Source organism: Molossus molossus, unplaced genomic scaffold (assembly GCF_014108415.1).
Source record: "Molossus molossus isolate mMolMol1 unplaced genomic scaffold, mMolMol1.p scaffold_m16_p_3, whole genome shotgun sequence".
NCBI classification, from domain to species: Eukaryota; Metazoa; Chordata; class Mammalia; order Chiroptera; family Molossidae; genus Molossus; species Molossus molossus.
In genome coordinates, this window is record NW_023425366.1 from 91,194,535 (window position 1) to 91,218,082 (window position 23,548).

Sequence of the window (23,548 nt, forward strand, 5' to 3'; positions counted from 1 at the left end):
GACAGTTTATACACAAAGGAGCACTTTGAGATAAAGGGTTTCACTCCCAAGATTAGTGTAAAAATAAAATCTAAATTGGGGAGTGTTCAAAATGATACTTCTGGAAAACAATGTTTTACTAGTGATTTCCTTGAACCTATTATTCACAAAAAGGATTAGAAGGATTGACTACAACTACAATGGGAACAAATGCCTTCTGGTCTTCTAATTTAAAAATATAAAAAAGATATCCTGAAATTCTGGCTGCCAGGCAACTACGCTCCGCCCGCCCCACTGCTACACCCCATTACTACGCCTCTTCCCTGCCCTTGCTGGAGGGTTCCTTTCCGTTCAGTACCACGGCCCCTAACTAATGAAACAGTGGGCAATTTCCATAAACAGCCTCAATTATTCAAGAGAAGTGCATTGTCTAGAGTCATTTTAACAAAGGCTCTCCACCAACTAACTCCTTTCCCACACACCTCCTTCTACTTTTTACTCCCTACCTCCACCCCACCCCCACCCCCTTCTCCACCACACCCACCACCCCCACCACCTCCTCCACCACCCCCAACCCCACCTCCTCCTCCACTCCCCCACCTCCTCCTCCACTCCCACCACCTCCTCCACCCCACCACCACCACCTCCTCTACCTCCTCCACCTCCACCACCACCTCCCCACCACCCCCACCTCCACCTTTATCACCCCCACCTCCACCTCCTCCACCCCCACCACCCCCACCTCTACCACCTCCTCTACCTCCCCACCACCACCTTCATCACCCACACCTCCACCTCCTCCACCCTCCCCACCTCCTCCACCACCCCCACCTCTACCACCTCCTCTACCTCCTCCACCTCCCCACCACCCCCACCTCCACCTTCATCACCCCCACCTCCACCTCCTCCACCCTCCCCACCTCCTTCACCACCCCCACCTCTACCACCTCCTCCACCCCCACCACCCCCACCTCTACCACCTCCTCCACCTCCACCACCACCTCCCCACCACCCCCACCTCCACCTTCTCCACCCCCACCACCTCTACCCTCCACCCCCACGCCAATTACCAGTCATTTGAACAGACGTGAAAATTCAACAGTACCATCCTCCTCCTCTCAGCTGGAAGAACCTTCCAATTTTAGCTTCCTGCCCAGGCAGCAAAGAAATGACAGCCTGCCTTCGCCTTCCTCCCCTCTCTCCCTACAGCTTAAGAAGTACACTTGGCCAGGCAGTTCTCACCATTAAACCATTCATTCCTTCTTCTTTTGTGGAAAACGGGTAAAACAGCTGAGCATGGTCACAAAACATAACACTGGGCATTCAATTCCTATACCTTACAGCCTCATTCTTTCACCTCCTGGTCCATAGGATTTGGTGACCGAAAAAATCTTAATCTGTAAACAAATGGTTTGCTTTACAATTAAACCATTCATTCTTCTTCTTTTTTTTTTTAACTGCTTGGCCGCTACCCAACCCAGAGACTTCTAGTTTCTTCCATTATTTAGTGCTCCCAATGGTTAAAAGGCAATAAGCTCATTTGGAGTTTATAAAACTATGCACCATCAACAAAAGCATGTAATGCTTCCAAGATGCACAGTGGCTTCTATTCACACAATGGGGAGCTGTGTGTAGTCTCCCCCAAAACAAAAATGCCTAGGCCAAATTAAGCACCCTGGGGGCCTTCAAAGCAGTTATGCTAAGTTGCAAATACAGCAAGATCCACTTGAACTCCAACTGTCTTGTGTGATTTTCCTCCCAAGGTAGGAAAAAATATATGGGGCAGACTGACCTCATTAAAGGGTAATTAGTGAACCCCAGGACTTGAGGGGTTGGTACAATTGTGCCTATTGTGAGCATTTCACTATGGGGCAACTATTTCCTTTTTTTTTTTTTTTAACGTAGGAGGTCTCTACAATCTTAAAGGCCCACATTTAAAAATTTTAAGGATTTCAATCTGGCTATTTTTTCTACTACCAGTCATAGAGTAAGAAGAAAAGACGCAGTACAAGGAGCACTCTTCTGTGAAATTCTGGCATAGCTAAAAGTTTTCAAATAAAATAATTTACAGTTTAGATCCTATATATAATAGGTAATTTAAAATAAGTTTTGTTTTAAATAAAATTAAATAAATGCTCCACATCTGAGTTACAGGGGTTGAAAACAACACATAAAAAAAAAGACATAATAAATAAATCATTACAGAACTTTTATGATTATATGTGACAATGATGTTGGGAAAAAACAACTGATGTATTACATGTGAAGGTGTTATTTAGAAACTAATACAAAGTAATGTGATCAACATAACCACTTTACCATCAATAAAATTCTTCACACCTCTTTAAAGCCCATTATTACTATTGATATCAATCTACCAAGATGCTGAGGACTGAACACTACCATAAAATGCACCAGTAAATTTGGCTGTTTACATTCTTTAACTTAAGGGTACCACCTTTCTGCAAACACTGACCCAGAGACCACTGCCTTGGTACTAAAATTTGCCAGTACACGAGAAAGTAGTTTTTAAGGCAAGTAATAAATTAAGCTAAACTTAACCTTAACAACCAAGAGTTAAAGATCTCCAATACTTACATGTAATCAGGTGGATCAGTATCGTCGTTTTTTAGAAATCACTGAAAAGGAGGAAATAGAATTGGGGTAATGATCTCCCTCAAAGTTGGACCACTCCCAAAACCCAGAGCCCAGCACATTCTCCTAACAGTGGGCTACATAAAGTCAGGGGAAGCCATGACTATGCCAACTGCAGCCCAAAGGTTCCAACAGCTCCCAGAGGGCATCCTCTAAAGGGTGTGGTCTGGATATAGGCACACTCAAAGCCCTCAGTGACATCTTGAATACTGCGGCTGCCCTTGTATTTGTTAAGCCAATTAATTGCCCAATATGGTTATTTGGGTTTGCAGCTTTTGAATATCCAATGAAAGAATTTAAAAGTGTGTAACAGGTCTTCTGTGTTTTGGCCAAAAATACTTAAGCTATATTTAGAAGTTAATTTGTGTGTATTTGTGTTTTTTTAAAACACTGCACCAGGACCCTTCCATTCAACTTGGGCAAACATCCTTGTTTTATTTTAGAAATACTACAAAATTTATTTGTTTAACTTAACCATGTGTAATACATTTGGAGAAATCTTGAAAAGATGGAAAAGGCTTATTAAGAGATGGGGCGGACCCCACCCTAGTTGCTGAGTGTGTGTGTGTGTGTGTGTGTGTGTGTGTGTATTCACAGTATACAGGGCTTTGAGGAAAAAATACAAGTCCTGGAAGTCATTCCACACAGTTGGAAACTCTTCCTCTTAAAGTAAATCCAAGGGCTCAAAAAATAAATATTCAAGAGCATTAATTTGTTTCTAGATGTGTGCGTGCAAGTAAAACAGCAGTCATAATGTGGAAATTTCAGTCACATTTTGCAACTAATTGGAAGCAGATTAGAATTCCGCCTCAGGGGAACGTTGTCAAACTAGAAGCTGGAGCAAATGAAGAAAGAGGTGAGGGCATAGTGAAGAGCTGACAGATTTACAGCGCTCGGGGCTATAAACGGGTCCTGGGAGGGAAGGCGAGCGCGCCCCCGGCTGCGGCTGCGCGCCCCCGCCGCCCCCCGCAGGGAGCGTGCAGCCCGCGGGCAGGAGCGGGCACGCCCCCGGGGGCCGGGGGGCTCCATCTGCTCCTGTCCGCGAACAATAAACTGCACCCTCTGAAGAAACCTGCAGTCCTGATAAGGTAAACCTGCAGACCGATAAACTGGAGCACACAAAAAGTCAGAGGGAGAGGTTTCTTTATTTTAACAGTGGGGGATGGGAGAGCAAAAGAAAGCAGATTGTGGAGGATAATACAGCAATGGAGTAATGGAAACAGCTGCTCGCTTTCTACTTCAGTGTCTGGCATCTGCTGCGGCATCACGGGAAAGGCTGGTGAAGGATTTGGGCAAGGAATGTAAATGCAGACAATTGGCCAAATGGAGTTTGAGTCGGGAAAGCTCCATTGCTCTGTTTTAAAATCATGGTGTTCCCTTTAGGGAGCAGAAGCGAACAATATTACTTACTCAGATCCCACCTTCAAAGCAGTTGCGGGCTTTGGGAATGTGAATCGCTTTTCAATCAGTTGCTTAAGATAGGAAACAATATAAAGGGTATAAGCCTAGTGGTTGGAGCGGCCTCATTTGTCCAAGTGTTTGGCTCCTCTTCCAGCGATCTTCACAGAAAAGTTACATGAAGTACTTTTCTGTATGTTTCACTTAGTTTGAAAAACAGTTTCTCTTTAAATCACCACTGCTTACTTCTGAACTGGCTCAAGGGACAATTTCTATTTGTTGTGCTTATTTTCCCCTTGGCTGCAAAGATTCAGTTCTAACTTCATTTCCATCACAAAAGAACTGGCAAAGAACTAAAACGCAGAAACACATAACTGAAGTGCTGCTGTGCTAGTCATAAGCCTATAATAAAGCACAGATTTGATAGTATTATCCATGTACTGTGGTGAACCACACACAAATAAACAGTTCTCCATGAAGAATGAAAACCCGAGGCTTCAACCCTTCCAATTCAAACATGGTTGTTGCTTTTAACATGAGCCATCCATAAAATCAGCCAAGGAGGTGACAGGAAATCCAAAAGTAATCTGGTCTGGCTTATGCACACTTTGCAAATAAAAAAAAAGAAGTTAAGAGATGCTTTCCAACTCATCCTGATGATGTTCTAAGAGAAGAATGGGTAAACCTGTAAAATCTAGGCAATAAAAACAAAGATACTTTTATGCCAAGGGAATTCAAATACACAGTGGGTGTAGTAACCAAAAAGAGTACACAGCCTTTCAGAATGGGGAAGGCTTGCTCACCTAACTAGGAACAACTTAGACATGACCTTTGCACCTTCAGTGACTAATGTGAAAGACAAAAAGGTATATACCTAAAGCAGCCCAAGGGCCAGATGTGCTTTCCCAAGAAACCAACAAGGAGTTTTCTTTAATCAAAAGGATGAACAGTGACTTCTAGGAGTTTATGAAAGTGTGACCAATTGGAACTTTGTCGTCTGTTGCTAATTGAAGCATATAAAAGAGTCCGTTTCTTAAAACGTATGTACTACAAACACTTTTTTTTTTTAATTCACTACCACATGACAAAAACCAGAATCAAGTTGACTGGTAGAAGATCAGTGCAACCAAAGACCAAGCTATTATTTCAAACTGTCAGGGGAAGGCAGTAAAATTGCTACCAGGTCTCCTTAAGTTACCCTTCAATAAAAAGAAGCCATCAGGGAAATAAGAGGAAAAGAAAACACATCAAAACCTTAAAAGTCCCTTTAAGTAAAATTATACGTCTGTGGCACCATGCCATCTGCTCTCCGGTTAACATAATAAGCCAATTCCACAACCTAAATATCTGCTTTCTAAAATCATTATGTACAACACAAAATATAATCAATATATTTTTAAACTGTAAAAGCTACATTCATATGGCATTATTAGAATATGCCTAAATGTCCCTGTAGGCACATTTTTCTTAAGGTGCTAGCTGACAATGAGGATTCCCAGGAGGCAAAAAAGCTCAGTGGTTGAGCTAGAATGTCACAGGGAATAATAATCAAACCGGGGAGGGGGGCGGGGATGAGAAAGAAGAGAGCAGCTTTGAAAAATAGCAGTAGTATTTATTCATCCCTTCAAATCCATTTGTTCTAACTGAAACTGAGTTCTCTTTTACAACTACAATATATGTTTTTACATTTTCATTTAGCTTCACGGGTGGGGAGGAGGGAGCCTTCTGAATACCAGATGAGTACCATGTAGTTCAAGGCCTATCAAAACATGAGAGGTATTTGCTTTGTAATCACTTCAGTTCTTCAGGCAAAACCCAAAGGTAGTTCTAATCAAAATTTAGAAGATACATAGATACCAGCTTCAGGAACAATGTGCCTATCTCACCCTCTTGAATGTCCTTAGACCTCTAAAAATAACATTACAAACCACCCAACTGCTAGTCAATTGACTGAATAGTTTAACAACCTTTCATTCAGTTGCAAAAACGTTGTTGCAATTGCCAAAACCTTTATCTTAAATTGAAAAGAACTTGCAACAGAGAGCAAGTAGTCACTGTGAAACTTCAGCTGAGAGAGAGAATTGGACACCAATGAACCCATTTACCCTGCAGTAGAGTGGAACGTACAATCAACAGGGAAACTTTTTTTAAAAAGAATAAAGCCCATACTAACTCAATACTCTCAATCTACTCCCAACCCAACATCTATATATGCGATTATCACATTTATACACATACACCTATGCAATACTAGGGTTACACGGTACCAGTATGATCCCTAGGTTAGTCCATAATGAGGACTTAAGTCATTCTTGTTCTCTTTCTCTCTATATATAACCTTAAATGCACAGATTAAGAGGGAGTTATTTACTGACAACAATCATAGTGAAGAAAGGTTATTTCCACTATGATGTTGCTAAGAAGGATATAGCCCAGTATTCCTTAGTTCTGGCTTCCATGTTCTACAAGAATGTTATACTAAGAATAAGTAATTTAAGAAATAAACTGTTTAGTATTCAAGTGAAGCCCTTGATGTTCACATCCCTGGCAAGTTCAGAGTGCCTGCAATCAAAACTATGTTGTGCTACAGTAATTACTATGAAAAACTTCCAGTGCTCAATATTAAAGAATAGAATAACATGATCCTTCCACCTCTTCTACACCTCTAGAGTGTGTTCAACATGGCAATTATCTCCGTTCAAGAAGCAGAGTTTAAACTGCATTGAAACTCAATTATACCCATGACTTCTTAAACATACACTTCAAAAGGCAGGTTTCATCACATTCAAATCACTGAACAAAATCTTTTCCCCCACTTATAAAAATGGATTTTATCCCTCTCCCATGAGACATCTTCAAGTATAAAAATGATTTATTTTTAGGTTTTGGGCCCACTTTTTTTTTTTTTTTTTTGCTTTATTAAAGTAAAAGGATGAATGAAAATGATGAAAGACCAAGACAGATCCCATCTGATAAAGACAGAAGCACAGCTCTCCCAAATGTCACTACGCCCAGCCTTGAGGTGCTACCATTTTTAAAAACCAGATTGCACACTTGTTAACAAAAAACACATTACTTTGCTACTTTTAAGAATGCAGAGGAACTAGTAGTAGATTTATGATTTAAGTGCTTGTGGCTAAAATAGCTTTCCAATTATCAAGGGCCTCTTAGGAAGAGCAAGAATGCATTATGTGTTAATGACCACAACCAGGGGTCCCTTCTCCACTCTTTTGTCAGAACTGAGGAGATCCTCCCCGCAGCTTCACCATTAACATGTCTGTTTCCTGTCAGCCCACTCAGAGATAATGTCATTTATCTCAGGGAGGCACAAGCCCAGTCATTAGCTTCTATAAAAGACCTCAAACAAAGGCCGGATAATGTTTTACCCAGGGCTCTTACGAAAAACCAGAACCAAAAAGCTTAGCATCTAAAAGTCAAGGACTCAAAAAGTTATCATCCTTAAAAGAATATATTCCTTGTTGTCAACAATCAGAAACTACAGCTCTTAAGGAGAGTAAGGTCTCTATAGAGTAAACATCAGTCCACAGCCCTATCACCTACAATTAGATTAACCGATAAACGCCAACCAGAGTTGGCCTGTGGGCGCCTTTGCTCCCCTTGCCTCCAGGGAGAAAATTGACAGAATAATTCAGGTACTGACTAAATAGTTAGATCTTTGAAGAACTGACCCCTCATTGTGATTGCCTGCAGGAACTGAATAACCATTAGAAAGTGTTCAATGGCTGGGCTTCTGGAAATCTTTATAAAAGTGGAACTGGTTAGAATAAATGTAGAAACATGTGTTTTCACAGTGTTGCTCATATTACTGCAATTTCAAGTTTCTATGAAGTACCAGGTGAACTTTTTTTAAATTAAAAAAAAACACACACACAGACACAGTCAAAATTGGAGCAAATCTCAGCCATTCAATCCTTGTTTTTCATGCTGAAAACGAAGAACAGATGGTACTTTCCATGTTGTTTGAATCTGGTTATTGAACACCTCTGTGGTTAGGGAGATTTCTGCTTAGCACTTTCGGCATACATTTCATTTACTAACTATAAAATGCTGCTTAGGAAAAATAAGTCTTTATAACACTCTAATTAAAACCATCTTGCAGCCAAGCAATTTCACTTGAAGAACATTCTTAACCTCGAGACATCTGGACAATCAATTCCTCCTCCACACCCCACCTTTTTTACAGACTATTTGCAAAGTTATTAAAAGTTGCTAAACATTATTTATCTCCTTTTAGCACAATCTTGATCAGTTGTGTGGATTTTTAAAATCTCTCCAGCAAACCCAGCAGATTTCAAATTCTATGCTCAGAATTCGACGATGTGCCCAAGTCATACAAATTCTCCGAGCCGCATGGGTTCTCACAGAAGACTTCCTTGGGGAAAGGGCAGCCCCTCTGCACCCACCTCAAAAGCCTTGTCACCCTGCATAGGAAAACCATAGAAAAGTAGGGAGCTAGATCAATGCTGATTGGGAGCTACCCTTAGTTACCAACGTTTTTAACAGCTAAATCCCTTGTGTAGCTTTCAAAACTGTTTGCTGTCTGACAACAATGGACTTTGTTCTTTAATTATAGCAAGTGACCTTTCTGCCCTTTTATTTCACAGTAGATAAACTGCACTCTCTAAGCAGAATTTGTAGGGGGCACTATATTTCAGGAAAGAAGCATATCATACACAAAACTCATTAATCAAAATATGTTCTTAAACTGCTCACACTCACTTAGAAAATGTGCCAGAATTCCCTAGTGAAGTGTTAAAAGGCCTCTACAAGAGAATAAAATACAGTGAATGATATCCTTTATAGACAGGTCCATTTGTAGACACCACCTTTAGGCTGTTAAGGACCAGATTAGTGAAAGCAGTATGATATTGGAGAAATAATCTCCTTTCATATGTACTGAGTAGTCAGAACCCTAAAACACAACTCTAAGATCTCCTTTGCCTTTCATGTCTATTTAAGTATCAGCTGTTTTTAAGAAATCTTCTACGTATTCTTTAATTTTCCAGCGATCAAATAGACCCATGTAACACTAGCCATTTAGCCCAGCCAATGCCTGTGTCTGATAAGTCAAAACTATGAGGACAGCTAAGGAGCACACATGCGGAAGAGCCTCAACGCAGGCTATTATGCTTCAAAAGAAAGGAGGCGGAAGGTGGAGAAGCAGGTTTTAACAACCAAAAGCCAACCCGTCAAATCTACTTATTCAGACATGTCACTGGTGGCTTAACCACAAAATGGGCTATAGAAATAGAGCTCAAACATCTTAGAATTATGGCATGTTTTGATTTTGTTCACGTATTAAGGGAGTGGCGACTTTTACAACATACTTGTGGTTTCCACATAAAGGAGTAGAACACTCATTGATTTAATTAGGTTTCATAAGGTCCAATTTATCATGTTTTACATGACTTTGTGTAGTGAAGAAATAGAATAAACACACCAAAAATAGACGTTTAAGCATGCTGTGAACATTAACCAGTGACAGCTAGTCTTATGAATCTCCTGTGAATTGGGAAGGAAAAAAGCGCACACATACACCTGCCCCTTTGGTTTTCACATTTGGCCCACCGTGAGCCACATCTGATTGCTGAAAATTAATCATCTTCACTTTTGAGGCACTTACTCTTCCCAAACCCATAAAATCAGGCAAGACTGAAATTAAAACACTGTACCAAACATTAAAAAACCTGTCTCAAAGATGCCTCAGTGTTGAAATATTTTTGTTAGGTGACACTTGTCCTACTAAATCTTTACCTCCTCCTATCATCAGAAAGTATTTCCTACACTGAAGTCTAATTTACACAACCACAGGTTAGTGGAATGAAAAGTTAGTTCCCTGGGTGGCATCTGTGCAAGGGAGTGCCAAATCTGTCTGCCAAGGATGAGAGCATGCATAAGAGAAGCCTTTCTGGGGTGGGGGTGAGGGTGGGGCGGGGGTGAGGAGGAAAGCCTGACCCAACAGTGTTCCTGAGCCAACACCCAGCTTCACAGAGAATGGCCAACACTGCAGGATTTAAGCCCCTCAGAGCCATCCCTGAAGTGCCCCTGTGCTCCAACACCAGTGACTCAGGTTGGCAGTGGAGTGAATCTACATGCACTGAGCTCTCTCCCCTCCTCCACCCCAGGCCCATCGTGACTTGTTTGCTCTTCATTTATGTAATTCATATTATCACATTTATACTGCTCTGACTGAAGATGAGTTGCATGGATATGAATAATTTAATTCTTCCATTCTCCGTCCAGTTTCCTCTGTGACTGGAAAGTGAAAAGAACACAAAAACTGGAGAACCGACACCACACTCTAATCTCAGTTGCCATGACAGCAGCCTTTGAGATAGTGAAATGTTCCGATTGCCAGCTAAACAAAATTGTTCAATGTGAACATTTGGCTGGAAGATTAAAAGGCTAAGGGGAATGCAAGAGGGCAGTACCTCCCACATTCCACGCAGCAGTGAATCCAATCAAATGGCTCTGACTCCTTAACCACAGCCATTGTGAACACTGGATTAGGGCAATTCATCTAGATAGTTAGAGCAGATTAGAACTGCAATTTGAAGACTATTGGCAACAAAAGTAAATGCCCTACTGTACTAAGTAATAAGAAGATTTCAGAATGCCTTTTAGCAGAAATTATGCAAAACTACACATTTAAACATAAGAATTAAAACCTGGGATTTTAAAAATTCCGTTGAAATTCATCAATGTAAAATGCTGTCTGACCAGGGGAGATGAATAAAAGAAGTGTTTGGAGGGTTTTTGCAGTTTTGGCATTATCTACATGTACCTTCATCAACTTCTAAAACCATCAAATCAAAACTTTATTTCTGTACTCCAACTTAAATCTTGAACACACGAACACAGAAGTATAAAGGTTTAAGTAGAGCAGTGAATAATTGTACACAAAAATAATTATCCAAAGACATCTTACAATTCTGATCAAGTAAGAAATAGCAAAAATCAAATTATTTAATAAGCATATTTCCAAACAGCCATGCCACAAACCACATGATATGAATTTTGCTTCTGTAAAGCACAACCTGTAGAATTAATCTAAGGGTTAGTTGCACAGAAACATCACTCACATCCCAACTCACTCCCAACCTGCCCAGTAGACAGAGCACCTTCAGTCCTGGGACATTATGCAATACACAACAATCACCAGACCAGTAAGTCACAGGCCTCCAGCACCAAACAGCAGAATACTGGGGGCCATTCTTCAAATGCAGTGTCTAACTAGACTTGAAGACAATGACAAAGATGGGAGGAAGGGGCCAAATTGCCTAAGTCCAAGAGCTTCATTGCTCAAATGCAACACATAATTCTAGTATCCTTTGGCTATGTTTGCACATTTCAGGAATACCGATCTGCCAAGTCTATTTCACTTTTTTTTAATAACCAACCTTTCAACTCCCTAAGTCAAGCTAGAAATCCAAGTGATAGCACTTAAATCTCCAGTTAAAAACTGGGTGAGAGACCAAGGGTGGAGTCCTACTTAGCAGCCACCAAAAGCGTTCCAGTCTTTCTACACAGTTATGGAACCACTGACCCAAAGACACCAAGGTTGGGGTTTAATTCTGGACCAATAAAAGCAATCCATCCAAGGATGAGATCCTTTGACTTTCTGGAGAAAGTAACAAAAAAATAATAAATGGATTGAGGGCGGAGTATAAATTAGCATCCTTGACATACCTCTCCAGGGAGGGACCATGAACCCTGCACCTAAGGACACATTACTAAAAATACCAGGACATGTAAATTAAAACAGAAGACAGTTCTCCTTAGGGGAGAAACCAGGACAAGAGTCAAGTGGGTACATGCACAGGTTTTCTATTAAAAGCACCACAACTGGCTTAATGGCCAGGAGCCCTTCTGCAGGGAAAAAGGTGATTAGAACACCCAGGCCCTCCCACCTGGGGACCCAAACACTAGCACCACAAGCAGCAGCAGCAGCAGCAACAGCAGCAGCAGCTGTAGAAGAAGCAAGAGCTCAACACTGCACCCAAGTAAGCTCCCCCATACCAAATTTTTAGGCAAAGGATGCATGTCATAGAAATCGCACAAGCAACCAAATGCACAAGTAAGAAGTGTAAGGCACACAGAGGCACACCCCTCACACACTCCCACACAAATGCACACAGAGAGGAAAGTGGGAGATCTAGGAAGGCGACTTTATCCTACCTTCTCCGTTTTCAGTTTCTTGATTCGCCTGTGGCTCTCCTCCTCCTCCTCTTCCTTCTTTACCAACATACAGTTTCCCATGAGCCCTGAATCCGGGGCACTTTTGCTAACTTCCCCTGCAGCCACGCCGCTGCCACTCCCAGTGCCCCCGCAGTGGAAGGGGCTCGCGCCACCTCCATTGCTCTTGGCCCCAAAGCCATAGAGGTGCCCCCCAGAAGGGGCCTGGCCGCCACTGCCATTCTGGTGGCCCTGAAGCAGGTCGTGCTTGTCCTTCCTGGATTTCCCCGCATCCTTATCCCGCTTGGCGCCTCGGCTGCTCTGGCTTTTACCTGGCTTCTCCTCTTTGCTTTTCCCGCAGGAGGCCGCCCCCGCGGTGACAGCGGAGGTGCCGGTGCTGGTACTATTGCTGTTTGGGTTGCCGCCGCCGCCGCCGCCGCCGCTGCTCACACTTTGACCCAGCGCTGAATTCATGCCAGTTGCCTCTCCAGGGCGCCCTTGGACTTCCTGCCTCTTGCCAGTGCTGCTGATCTCGGGAATCCCATACAAGGCAGCAGAAGGCAGAGATTTATTAGCATCCTTAGAAGTTTTACTCCTTTTCACTTTTGATTTGCTGGTCTCTTTGTGTGAATTCCCCTGAGGAGCCGAGGGCTGAACAGAAGCAAATTTTAGGCCATCAGCTAAGGCTGCGGTAGCACCGGTCCCACTGGAGGCCAGACCTCCACAATCTTTAGAGTTGCTGTTGCTAGTGGTATTGGTAGAATTATTCATCTCAAATTTCTGTCTGTCCTTCTCCAAATCAGCGTCCAAATCAATTATTAAATTTCCAACCCCGATTTCCCAATCATCGCCACTGTCATAAGTATCAACTGTATTTGGATCCACACCTTTTCCTGCAGTAGAAATGTTCACTGACATCCTGAAGATGAGCTCTTTAGAGTAAAAATCCGATGAACTTTCCTTTGGAGATGAGGGGACATTCGTTTAGCTCCGCTGGGCTTTCTCTTAGGGAAAAAAAAAAATCTTCTAATCTTCCTCTTCTTTTTCCTGCCCAAGGAATGTGTCCAGGGATTTTACACCCTTCAGTTCAGGTCCACCTTTTCCTGTGAAGGGGGGAAAAGTCGAATATTTCTTGTCTGGGTGTTACCAGAATAAAAAACGATTAATATTGGGGAGTCAGTAAGGGGTACAGGGAAGGATGGAGAGTAAGGTGATTCATGTATTGTCTCCACAGTCCAAAATCAGGTATAAAGGAATATAACCAAACCCCAAAAACATACCCGTGACAGTAAGCATCTTACAGTAGCTAAAAAAGAAAGTCCCTTTAGCAACAGCACAAAGATAATCACTTTTTTAAAGGCATTAAAATATCTTAAGGATCTGAGTCAATTCCAGAAAGGTTTTCAAAAAAAAGGAAAGAAAAGAGCTTAAGATTTTTTTCTAGTACATACAAATGATATCTCAACCCCAGATACACAGCTTGAACATTCAGACGAGAGGGAGGAACACGGCTTTAAACAGCCCTGGATCTTGCAATTTAAAAGACCAGACCCTGGAAGTTCTCTGAGGTTAGTTTCAGAATGATGTTGCTAAATTTTCCTTATTTCTAATTTTATTACTTCTTTTTACAAATTGTCTGGGCAATCTGGTTTTTGTTCCCAGTAAGGAACAGAAAAAAACAACCAATAATCCCCCTCCCATACACATCCCCTCCCCTCCTATCCTTTCTTCCCCAACAATTTATACAATTTTCGAAATACACACACACACACACATCTTTAGCAGCATTTCTCTATAGAAAAGACAGTGTTAAATAAAAAGTGAAATATCTGCCTTTCGATTAAAAAAAAATACATCTGAGCAATTCTACCATAGTCCTAGGTCACAGACTTGCTCAATCTGTTAAATATAGTGCTACTGACTGTACAGGGAAACTGATTAAGACATACACTTTAAGTGATCTGCGCCAAGGTGGCCTCAATGACCGCAAATGAGTGTGTGTTTGACAAAGATCAGTTAAAACGGTTTTTAAAGGGATCAGCCCCCTTTTTAACAGTTGATTGTCAAGAAAAATAAATAAATATACATACACACACAGACATTGCTTACCTTTAATCCTTTATCATTTTTTAATTAGGCCAGCAAATCAAAATGCCTTTCCCACTCCACTCGGCAAACAAGCCTGTGCCTCATTTTACTTAAACACCAAATGATCAAGAAGGGAGAAACCAAACAACACATCTCAGCCAGAATAATCACTCGATAACATTATTCCACCTCCCCACCCCCCTTTTGGCAAACGGATCAGGAGTCCTTTTCTCCTTTAAAAAAAAAGTGTCACTGTACAGCTGGAAGATAATGTTTCACATTCACAACAGAAGCACCAAAGGTTTTTTTTTTCCCCTCTTAACAAGCATCGAGAATAATAGTTTGTTTTTTTAAAAAAAGAGATTGCTTAGAGAAAAAAGTTTTCCCAACTTCTCATTCCGCCTTCAGTTCCAGACTTCAGAGTCACCGTGATCAGTAAGTAATGATCCCATGTAGCAAACCTACAGGCGTCCGCTAGTAACAAGACAGAATGTGCTAACATCGGGATAAATTAGTGAAAGGGAAGAAAGAATAAGAAGAAAGGACTGAAAATCTGGGCTGGATTCCGCCTGTTAGTCGGGAAGTGGCATTTTTCCGCCCGTCCTGACAGATTTGATTTCTTGAACTAACTTAAGAGGAAAGGAGGGGGAAGAACAGGGGGAGGAAGAGGAGGAGGAGGAAGAAAGGATGGGATGAGAAGCGGAGCCAGAGGAGAAAAAGAAAGGTGTGGAGGGGGAGGGGAGCAGATGATTCAGTGAGCTGATAAACCAGTTATAACAGCTCTCGCTCTGGGCGGGGGGCGGTGGGGTGCGGAAGGGAAAATAACGGCGTTTAAAATTGGTTCAGCCTTCGAAACCTAAAGGATGTGATGTTTTCCTGTTTTATGTTGTTTTAAGAAAAGGGAACCGAGTTCCTAGTATAGTCCCCAAGGGAGAAAAATCGCTGTCGCTCAAGCCAATCAGTCAGGCGGTAATTCGATAATTAGAGTCAAAAAAAGATTTTTTTTAAGGCGACCTTTTCCAGGACAGTTTTCCCCATTTATAGTCACAGCAAACGGTGCGTCTCTCTTTTATTTATTTTTCTCTCCTCCTCCTCTTTCGCGCACCCCCTCCTGTGTTTAGTCAGATGGCCCCGGAGCTTGGCTTAGTATTTTTAATTAGCTGGCGTTTGGAAGCTAAAAGCAGTAATGAATTGTTGATGGATTGGAAGTGGAGAGTCGCTTTGCTGGAAATGTCGGGGCAGGGAGAGGGGGATGGGCAAGTTAGCAACAACCAACCATCTAAAAGGAGCGATTTTGTTACAGTGCAAGCCTTTCACATCACGTGAGGATCAAGGGCTCAATTGGTTGTCGTGAGAACAAAAATGGTGACAAGCGTATCAAGAAAATACTGATCTGGTCTTTAAAAAAAAAAGCTGAAGGTCTCTCCCCTCCCTCCCCCTGCACACACTCTCCCCACCGCCGCCTACCCACCCACCCCCCTGCAGTGGGCGCAGCTACAAGTTATGAATGTGAAACATTTCTCGCAGATCTAGGCTCTCGGAAGTTCGGAAGGAGTGAAATGTAATGAGCACGAGAGCAAAGCAGATGTTTTAAAGAAACACCTTATAAACCTTTCCTCAACTTATCTCCAATTTGTAGGCTTTCTCGAGGGGCCAGGGATAGGGACGCCTTGGCGAGGGAGGAGGGCACCTCTACGCGACTTTGGTTTTAGGGAACCCCCTCCTGTCTTAAACAAAGAAAAATATTTTGCTAGCTTCCAAGCCAGGTCCTGTAATAAACACACCATTGTTACTATTTGTGGGTTTGTTTGGGTTGGGTGGGGCTTTTTTTTTTTTTCTTAATGTTTTTGCTGCTTGCTTTTTCTTTTTTTTCAAGGAGGTGGAAAATGGTAATTATAACCATTACATGTAATGGATGAGTATTCCCTTGTTTAATATTAAATTATTGGGCACTAGGATGTGACAGGAGACTGAAATCGTCTTGTTCTGCCCTTGCCCCCTTTTTCCTGGCTCGGTTTGGAAGAAGGTCTTGCCCAGGTAGGATAGGAGAGGGAGGGGGCGAGGGGAGCCCCAGAATGGACACTGCAGATCAGGATATGTAACTAACTGTGTCACTTTTATTCTCCTTGGGTTACAGCCCAAAAGGTAATTTACTCTAAGTTACCCCGAGTGCCCAGTCAAGCTTAATTTGTGTGAAGAAGTTACAAATGCTTCACCCTCCACTGGCTAAAATTCACCCTTCTTGGGTTGTTGTTCTCAATGCAAAAACCAAATCCTGTAACTAGTTCCTCATTTCAATGCATAAAACTCGCACATTCCCCTACATGAAGTCCCCGCTAAGTGCTATATAGAGACACACCACGCAACCGTACTTACGGTCTGTATTGGATCGAGTTGACCTTTTCCTTCTAACTGCATTGAATGTGTTTGGTTGCAGCCGCTTTATTTTGGAAATTATAATCTCTTCAACAAATTTATTATTAAAGAAGATGGACCATCAAATGTCACAGACTGTCCTGTGTATTTTTTATAAAAGCAAAAATTAAAATAAAAAAAAGAAAACAAAAATCCCCCTGGTGCACACACACAAGCTTGTTCTGCAACACTGAAATCAGGACTGAAACACAACACACACAGGGGGAGTGGAGCAAAAGGAGCTCTCAGCCTCTATACCTGAAAGGGACTTTTCTTTGTTCCCATTGCCCTTTCGCATCGGGCCAATCAGAGAGCAGCTTTTATGAAACTGAGCTCTCTCATTGGCTAGCTGCTTTCTCTTGGCTACTGTAGGGGGTTGAGAAATACACACGTATAAAACACACACTGAGAGCGGGTGGGGGTGCGGTGGGGGGTGGTTGTGGAGACAAAGCGTTTTATTTTCCAACCAGATTGGGGTAGAAGAGCCTCCTGCAGTAAGAAGGGGGGGAGGAAATGGTGCGCCCATTTCAATTACTACATCATTCACATAAAACACTTATTAAAACAAATTTCAAACAGGCTGCAAGGAGAGGATGTCGGTAAATACGAGTGTGATTGTGTTATCTTGGGGAAAATAATGTATGTGATCTCTCGGTGGCAGAGGGAAGCCAAATGAGCCACCAGCGCGTAGCGAGGAGAAAAGGGAGGATGGCTGTGTGGAAATGACTGCGTGCGAGCGTTTTGTTGGCTTCCCTTCCTTGTTGCAAGGACTCGGCAGCGCGAACTCCCAAGACTGATTTTCTGTATGGCAGCTTCTGGCTTTCAACCCTCCCCCACCGCTTTGCCCTTCCTTTTTTTTTTTTTTTTTTTTTTTTTCGGTGTCTCTCTTTTTACTTGCTGATTAAATAAGAAAAATCGATCGGGGGCTAAAGGCGGTGGTGGGGAAACAAGTAACCCTTTTGTTTCCAGTCTTCTGGTCTACCAGCACTGAAGTGCGAATGCTGGCAACCATTTAACCACCACTAAGTGAATGGTTCTTCCCTGGAATTAGTAACAGATCTTTCCCACCTGGCCCTAGGCAGCTCAAAAAAAACAAAAAAAATAAAATAAAATAAGATCGCAGCCAACCATATTCACACCTCGGGCCAGCTTCATTTGTTTTTAAAAAAAACGATCTCTGGGAGATAAAATATACTAGGAAGATTAACCCATTAAACAGTCCCAGTCGGAATTTTTAAACCCACAGATTGTCAGAGTTCCCCTTCCCCCAAATCTTTAATTCCACCTTGGGAAGAGGGGGGTGTCAAAATCCTCTGACTGCTACAGAGGGCAATCCACCAAGAATACAGAAATATTTCAGAATTTATTGTGGGACAAATGCCAGCAACCAAGTTAATAGGACTCTGAGGTCACACAGGATAAGAGGTGAATATGAAATAAGTTCAGCATTGTACTGTAACAGCTAATATACTTAAGCTAATGTATTTGTATATATTAAGCCTTTAGTGCTTTTATTTTTAAATGTTTATTGTTATTTTCCAGTACTTTAAGGAGCTATAATATGAAAAATCTAAAGTCAAAAGGTGTTCTGAATTTCATCGAAAGCATCATGATCCCAAGTATTAAAGATCCAGCACTACTGGGATTGTAATTTCCACACAACAATTGTAATTTAATGGGGGAGGGGGATATCAGTGGGGGGAAAAGGAGAAACATCTGTAACAAAATAAATTAATTAAAAAAAATTTTTTTTATCCTCACCCGAGTATATTTTTCCATTTTTTGTACAGATAGAGTGGGAGGGAGAGAGAGGAAGGGAGAGAGAGAGAGAAACATCGACGTGAAGGGACACATCGAGTGGCTGCCACCCGCACGACCAACCAGGGCCTGGGACAAACTGCAACCGAGGTACGCGCCCTTAGCGGGAACCGAACCGCAGGCCGACGCTCTAACCGCTGAGCCAAACTGGCCAGGGCAATTAATTAAATTAAAAAAAATAAAAACAATTGTAATTTAAGATTGCTTTAACTGAGTCAAATGGACATATAAAGTGAATTACTGCTGGCAAAAGATCACTTAGGACATAAAGATTCAGGGATAACTTTGTGGATCAATAAAAATATTTGTCACATGTTTTAAAAAATGTCAATTGCCTCAATTTTTAGCTTTTAGTATATTTAGTTCACACACCAAAAAAATGCCAATTAGTTGTTTCACAACCCAAGATGAATTAGATTTGATGCTGAAACAGTAATAAAGAGCAGTGTCCACCCTTTTCTAGGGTATATTAACTAGAAAAATGCAATCCATAATAGTCCTTAGGTCTCCCAAACACAGATTTGTATTCAAATCAAAGCTTTACATTAACAAATAAATTAGGGGAAATTAAATATCTGATATCCACTTACCCTCCATTTTAGTTTTGATATATATTTTGTTGTTGTTAAATCTTCACCCAAGGATATTTTTCCATTGATTTTTAGAGAGAGTGGAAGGCAGAGAGAGAGAAAAAGAGAGAGAAACATCTATGTGAGACAGACACATAGACTGGTTGCCTCCCACACAGCCCTTTTGAGGATTGAACTCGAAACCCAGGTTACATGCCCTTGACCAGAATCCAATGGGCGACCATTCAGTCCACGCTCTAACCGCTGAGCCAAACCAGCCAGGGCTGTTTTATATTTTCTTAATGTACAGCTTTTACACTTTGTGTGTGTCCCATGGACAATAATATAGTACCATATGGTGATTTCTACCTTTTCTTCTTTCAGAAGAGTGGTTCCTCAAAGGACCAGATCCCTATTGGGCACCTTCTGTGTCCCTGGAGTATCATCTGTATTTCAGCCTTTCGAAGTCTGCGGCTACCCCGTATATTATATCAGTTTGGAAAAATCAATGGTTAGCTCTTAAAACAACTGGACTTCACAAGGCATAGAAAATAAGACCTGGTGAAGTTGGAAAAGGGTAAAAGCACTCCTCCATCATACTCCCTTGGTAAAAGTAAATCACAGGGTCTGCAGCATAGATTTAATGTAATTAAAACCAAAGTATAGCCCTGGCCGGTTTGGCTCAGCGGTTAGAGCGTCGGTCTGCGGTCCAGAGAGACTCAGGTTCGGTTCCCACTAAGGGCATGTACCTCGGTTGCAGTTAGTCCCCAGCCCTGGTTGGGTCCTGTGGGTGACATCCACTGGATGTGTCCCTTTCAGGTCAATGTTTCTCTCTCTCTCTCCCTCTCTCTCCCTCCCGCTCTATCCGAACAAAAAATGTCCTCAGGTGAGAATTAAAAAAAAACAACAACAAAATATAGGCTTCCTAATACTCAAATAATCTGATCCAACCCTAACTTTAATACCTAGCCCTAAATCTTAAACCTTGTGCATAAACCCCACTAGTTAAAGATTAAGGCTTACACCGAGCTCAGTCACAAATTTAACCCAAACCATTTCCATGAGCTAAAGAATTTCCCTTCCATTCCAACATCTCCACACTCCATAGCAGCCACCCTCCTCTCCTGCCTTCCAAGCTCTTCCAAGAGACTTGAATAAACCACAGTTGTTATGCTAACTTTGCATGTGTTTGTTTTGTGTTGTTTGACAAAAGGGCCAATCAAGAGACATCAAAGGACTATCAGCTAATTGATGACTGACACTTAGATAATTACCAGTTTAGAAATCCGGAGCCACGCCCTTCACAAAATTAAGAAGTTCAACTATCTTTTAGAGAAGGCAATTTTATTTTATATCTTATCAAGATAACAGAACACACTCCTCTGCCTACTAATATCCTCACATATCATTTCGATAATACTAGTACACTGTTATATAATATGTGTACTTTGTAATTTTACATTGTAGTGCTGTAGAGGGGAGGACCTGTCTGGAAATGAGAAATAAAGGGGTTAGGAGAAGTATGACGATAGTGTAGAAGGGGCAGGTAAAGGGTGTTATCCCATTTCCAATAACCACCACAATCAGCTCTGCCCCTACACTTACTGCATTGATTACCAGGTGATCAGAAGTTCCTGGCCCAAGACTTTTCCTCCTTTAAAAAAAAAAATGTTTTTATTGATTTTTTTGGAGAAAAAGATAGAAACATCTATGTGAGAGAGAAAGATCCATCAGCTGCCTTCTGCATGCCCCTACTGGGAATCAAACCCACAACCCCGCATGTACCCTGATCTGGAATCGAACCAGGACCTCTCAGTCCATGGGATGATGCTTAATCCACTGAACCACGCCGGCTGAGCCCAAGACTTTTCCTCCTGTTTAAGGGTAGAATTACACAATGGTGAGGGGGCCCGGGCTTCAAGCAATAACAGAAAAACTCTGTGGTCTTTTTTTTTTTGGTGCCTATTTCCTCTGATTTCTGGTATATTATTGAGGATCAGAAATAATTTCTTGGATTTTTGTTTTCTGGAAGGAAGTCTATACCTGGGTCTAGTTTTCCTAAATCTATGCCAACATTGACATGAGATTTATTCAAGGTCAGGGGGTAAAAGTGGAAAGCAAAGTTATATAAAAATAAAACATACCTGGATATGGGCTTAATTTACGGGGAGAGGATCTTAATTTATACATCATGAGAAACTTTCTGGCTGCTCAAGAGGATTGTGGAGATAAAATTCTTATCTGTCTAGGGTTGCTTATGAACAGACCTTCCTCAAGGCAGTGGGCAAATGACCTGCCCAGGTTTCTAGGGAATAGAGAATTGGTGAGTTATTAAACACCCACACAAACACTAGAAGGTCTTCATTCCTTTTACCTACAGGTATCATCCTAACTTCCTGCCTTGGAAAGGTCTTTTAGAGAAAACTCTCTCTCTACCTTCTCACACATGCTTACTAACTCCAACTAAAGTTTCTGTGGAATATTTTTAGCAATATCCATCTCTAGACAAGTGTCACCAAAAAGAGGCGAGCAGTGACTTGGCCAAACATTCGACATTTTTGCAGTGTCCTGAAATATCACTGTACCAAAATAAAATGCCAAGGAGGAGGTGTCCAGTGAAGAGAGAGGATCCTGCACATGAAAACATTCCAGGTTCTTTCAGGGCGGCGTGGGATGGTCATGTTAGAAAACAAAGACACCCATGGTGTTTACCCTGCTATAGAAGACTCCTAGACATTCCAATATTTTTTTGTGAATATGGATATTTACATGCACTGTATAACACAGCTGTGTTAACTTTTCAGGTCATTTCTCTGTCCTATTGGCTCACCTTCGATTTAAATTCCATAGAGTATAACAAAGGGACCATAGAGCCAAGGAAAGGAAAATAATGACTGTCTTCACAAATCTTTGTAACACGGTCTCACCTAAACAAATTGAAATGCCATAAAGCAACTTTTCCATGCTCTGATTTAAGACTACAATGAATTTTATTAGTAAAGACCTATAAAGTGAAAGGAGGTGTTTCTCCCTTTGTATGTAGGTAGTTCCCCATCCCTTCTCCCAATCCTCAATCTTAAAATAATTAAGAAGGAAAAAGCAGCACATCTCATTCCTTTTATGCCCTGCAGTCCTAAAGAACCTAGTGAAATATTGCAAACCAGCACATTTTTCTAAAGGCAAACATTTGTATACTGCTCACATTGAGAGAACTGCAATGTAGGTCAGTGTTAAGTGTCTGAAATCTTACCTCCACTTGGCTCAGGCCCTTGTGGTGTGGTGTGGGCTACTATATCTGTACGGGTGCCCAAGCAAGGTCTGCGAATTGGTTAGCAAAATAAGGCAATTTACATCGCCTGTAATGAAACCCTTTCTGGAAAAGGATTTTTCCTTTATGCCAGTGGAGACGGGGTGCATAAAGAAGATCAAAACACAAGCTACATTTTTTTTTTTAAACTACTTATTGGAGATTGCTATTGCTGGTTTTATTACAATATGTATTTTACAGATTTAGGTAATAGCCCTGATTTTTCAAATCGACCTCTGTTTAGACATGTTTCACTTTGGGCTGTTTCTTGTCTGCAAAATTACAGTCATTTGCACGTTATTACAGTGAGTAGGAGACAGATTGTATTTAGCATTGGGTGGGGGAAGGGTTATTATGGGAAGTGATCTGCTACGGTCAGCACATAATTTCAGCCTGAAGAAAATTGCTTCTGAATGGCTGGTCTGTTAGCAAGCCAAGGAATGGTCACTGGGAGAGACTGAAAAATACTTCTGCTTAATCTGCATTATAGAATTATTCTCATTTCCAGAAAAATGGTCTGTGGAAAGAATGATTGTAAAATAAATTTAAAAGCTTGTAGATAAAATATTGTCACTGCTCTGTTTGGCTGTAAAACAACTACAACAAAATACAACCACCATGCAGGAGTGAGCAAGCAGCAGGATACAGACATTACGTTCTACTCTTTCTTCCTCGCTTCCCTTTCTCTGCTCCTCTTTTGTCATTTTTTGCAGTCCCTATGACTTAATCACAGTGGATTTTTATATACGTGTAAAAAAATTGTGGGAGTGGTACAAATGCATTGGTAAATGTATCTCTAGTTTTCACATATATATGGCTGTAAGAACAAATTCCCTAATCTAGCTTCTTTTGGGAGAGTGAATGGGTAACAGAACCCCTTTAATTGTGAAAGTATCTCATACTTTTGGGACTAGAATTTAAAGATTTTGCCACACTTAACAAACTACATTCTATTTGTGCATATCTCACAAAGCTGAAAGATTAATAAAGTAACTAACTTATCAGAAGTAGTAACAGTAACCCTGTCTAATTTATAACTTAAATAAAACCCTTATAAATCTGCTAGGAAGTCTTACCATGTTTGGTTGGAAAAAATCAGGAGACTAAAGTTTATTTTAAAGAA

The 23,548-nt window shown here is 41.4% G+C and overlaps 1 protein-coding gene across 3 annotated transcripts in view; it reads right to left on the reverse strand.

Annotated features, from left to right (window-relative positions):
* Positions 1–16,931, reverse strand: part of ZNF608 (zinc finger protein 608) — a 112,995-nt gene extending 96,064 nt beyond the window's left edge. Inside the window, exons 1-2 of one of the 3 annotated variants that reach the window (XM_036280586.1) lie at positions 16,693–16,931; positions 12,232–13,331 (exon numbers count right to left, since the gene is read on the reverse strand). In XM_036280586.1, coding sequence (XP_036136479.1) covers positions 12,232–13,146 — 915 coding nt within the window. In that variant the 5' untranslated portion in view covers positions 13,147–13,331; positions 16,693–16,931. Of the gene's footprint in view, positions 1–12,231; positions 13,332–14,337; positions 14,398–16,692 lie in introns of those variants that run through there. The other 2 variants (XM_036280585.1, XM_036280587.1) reach the window with 2 other exon arrangements.
* Between the last annotated feature and the right edge of the window lie 6,617 nt (positions 16,932–23,548).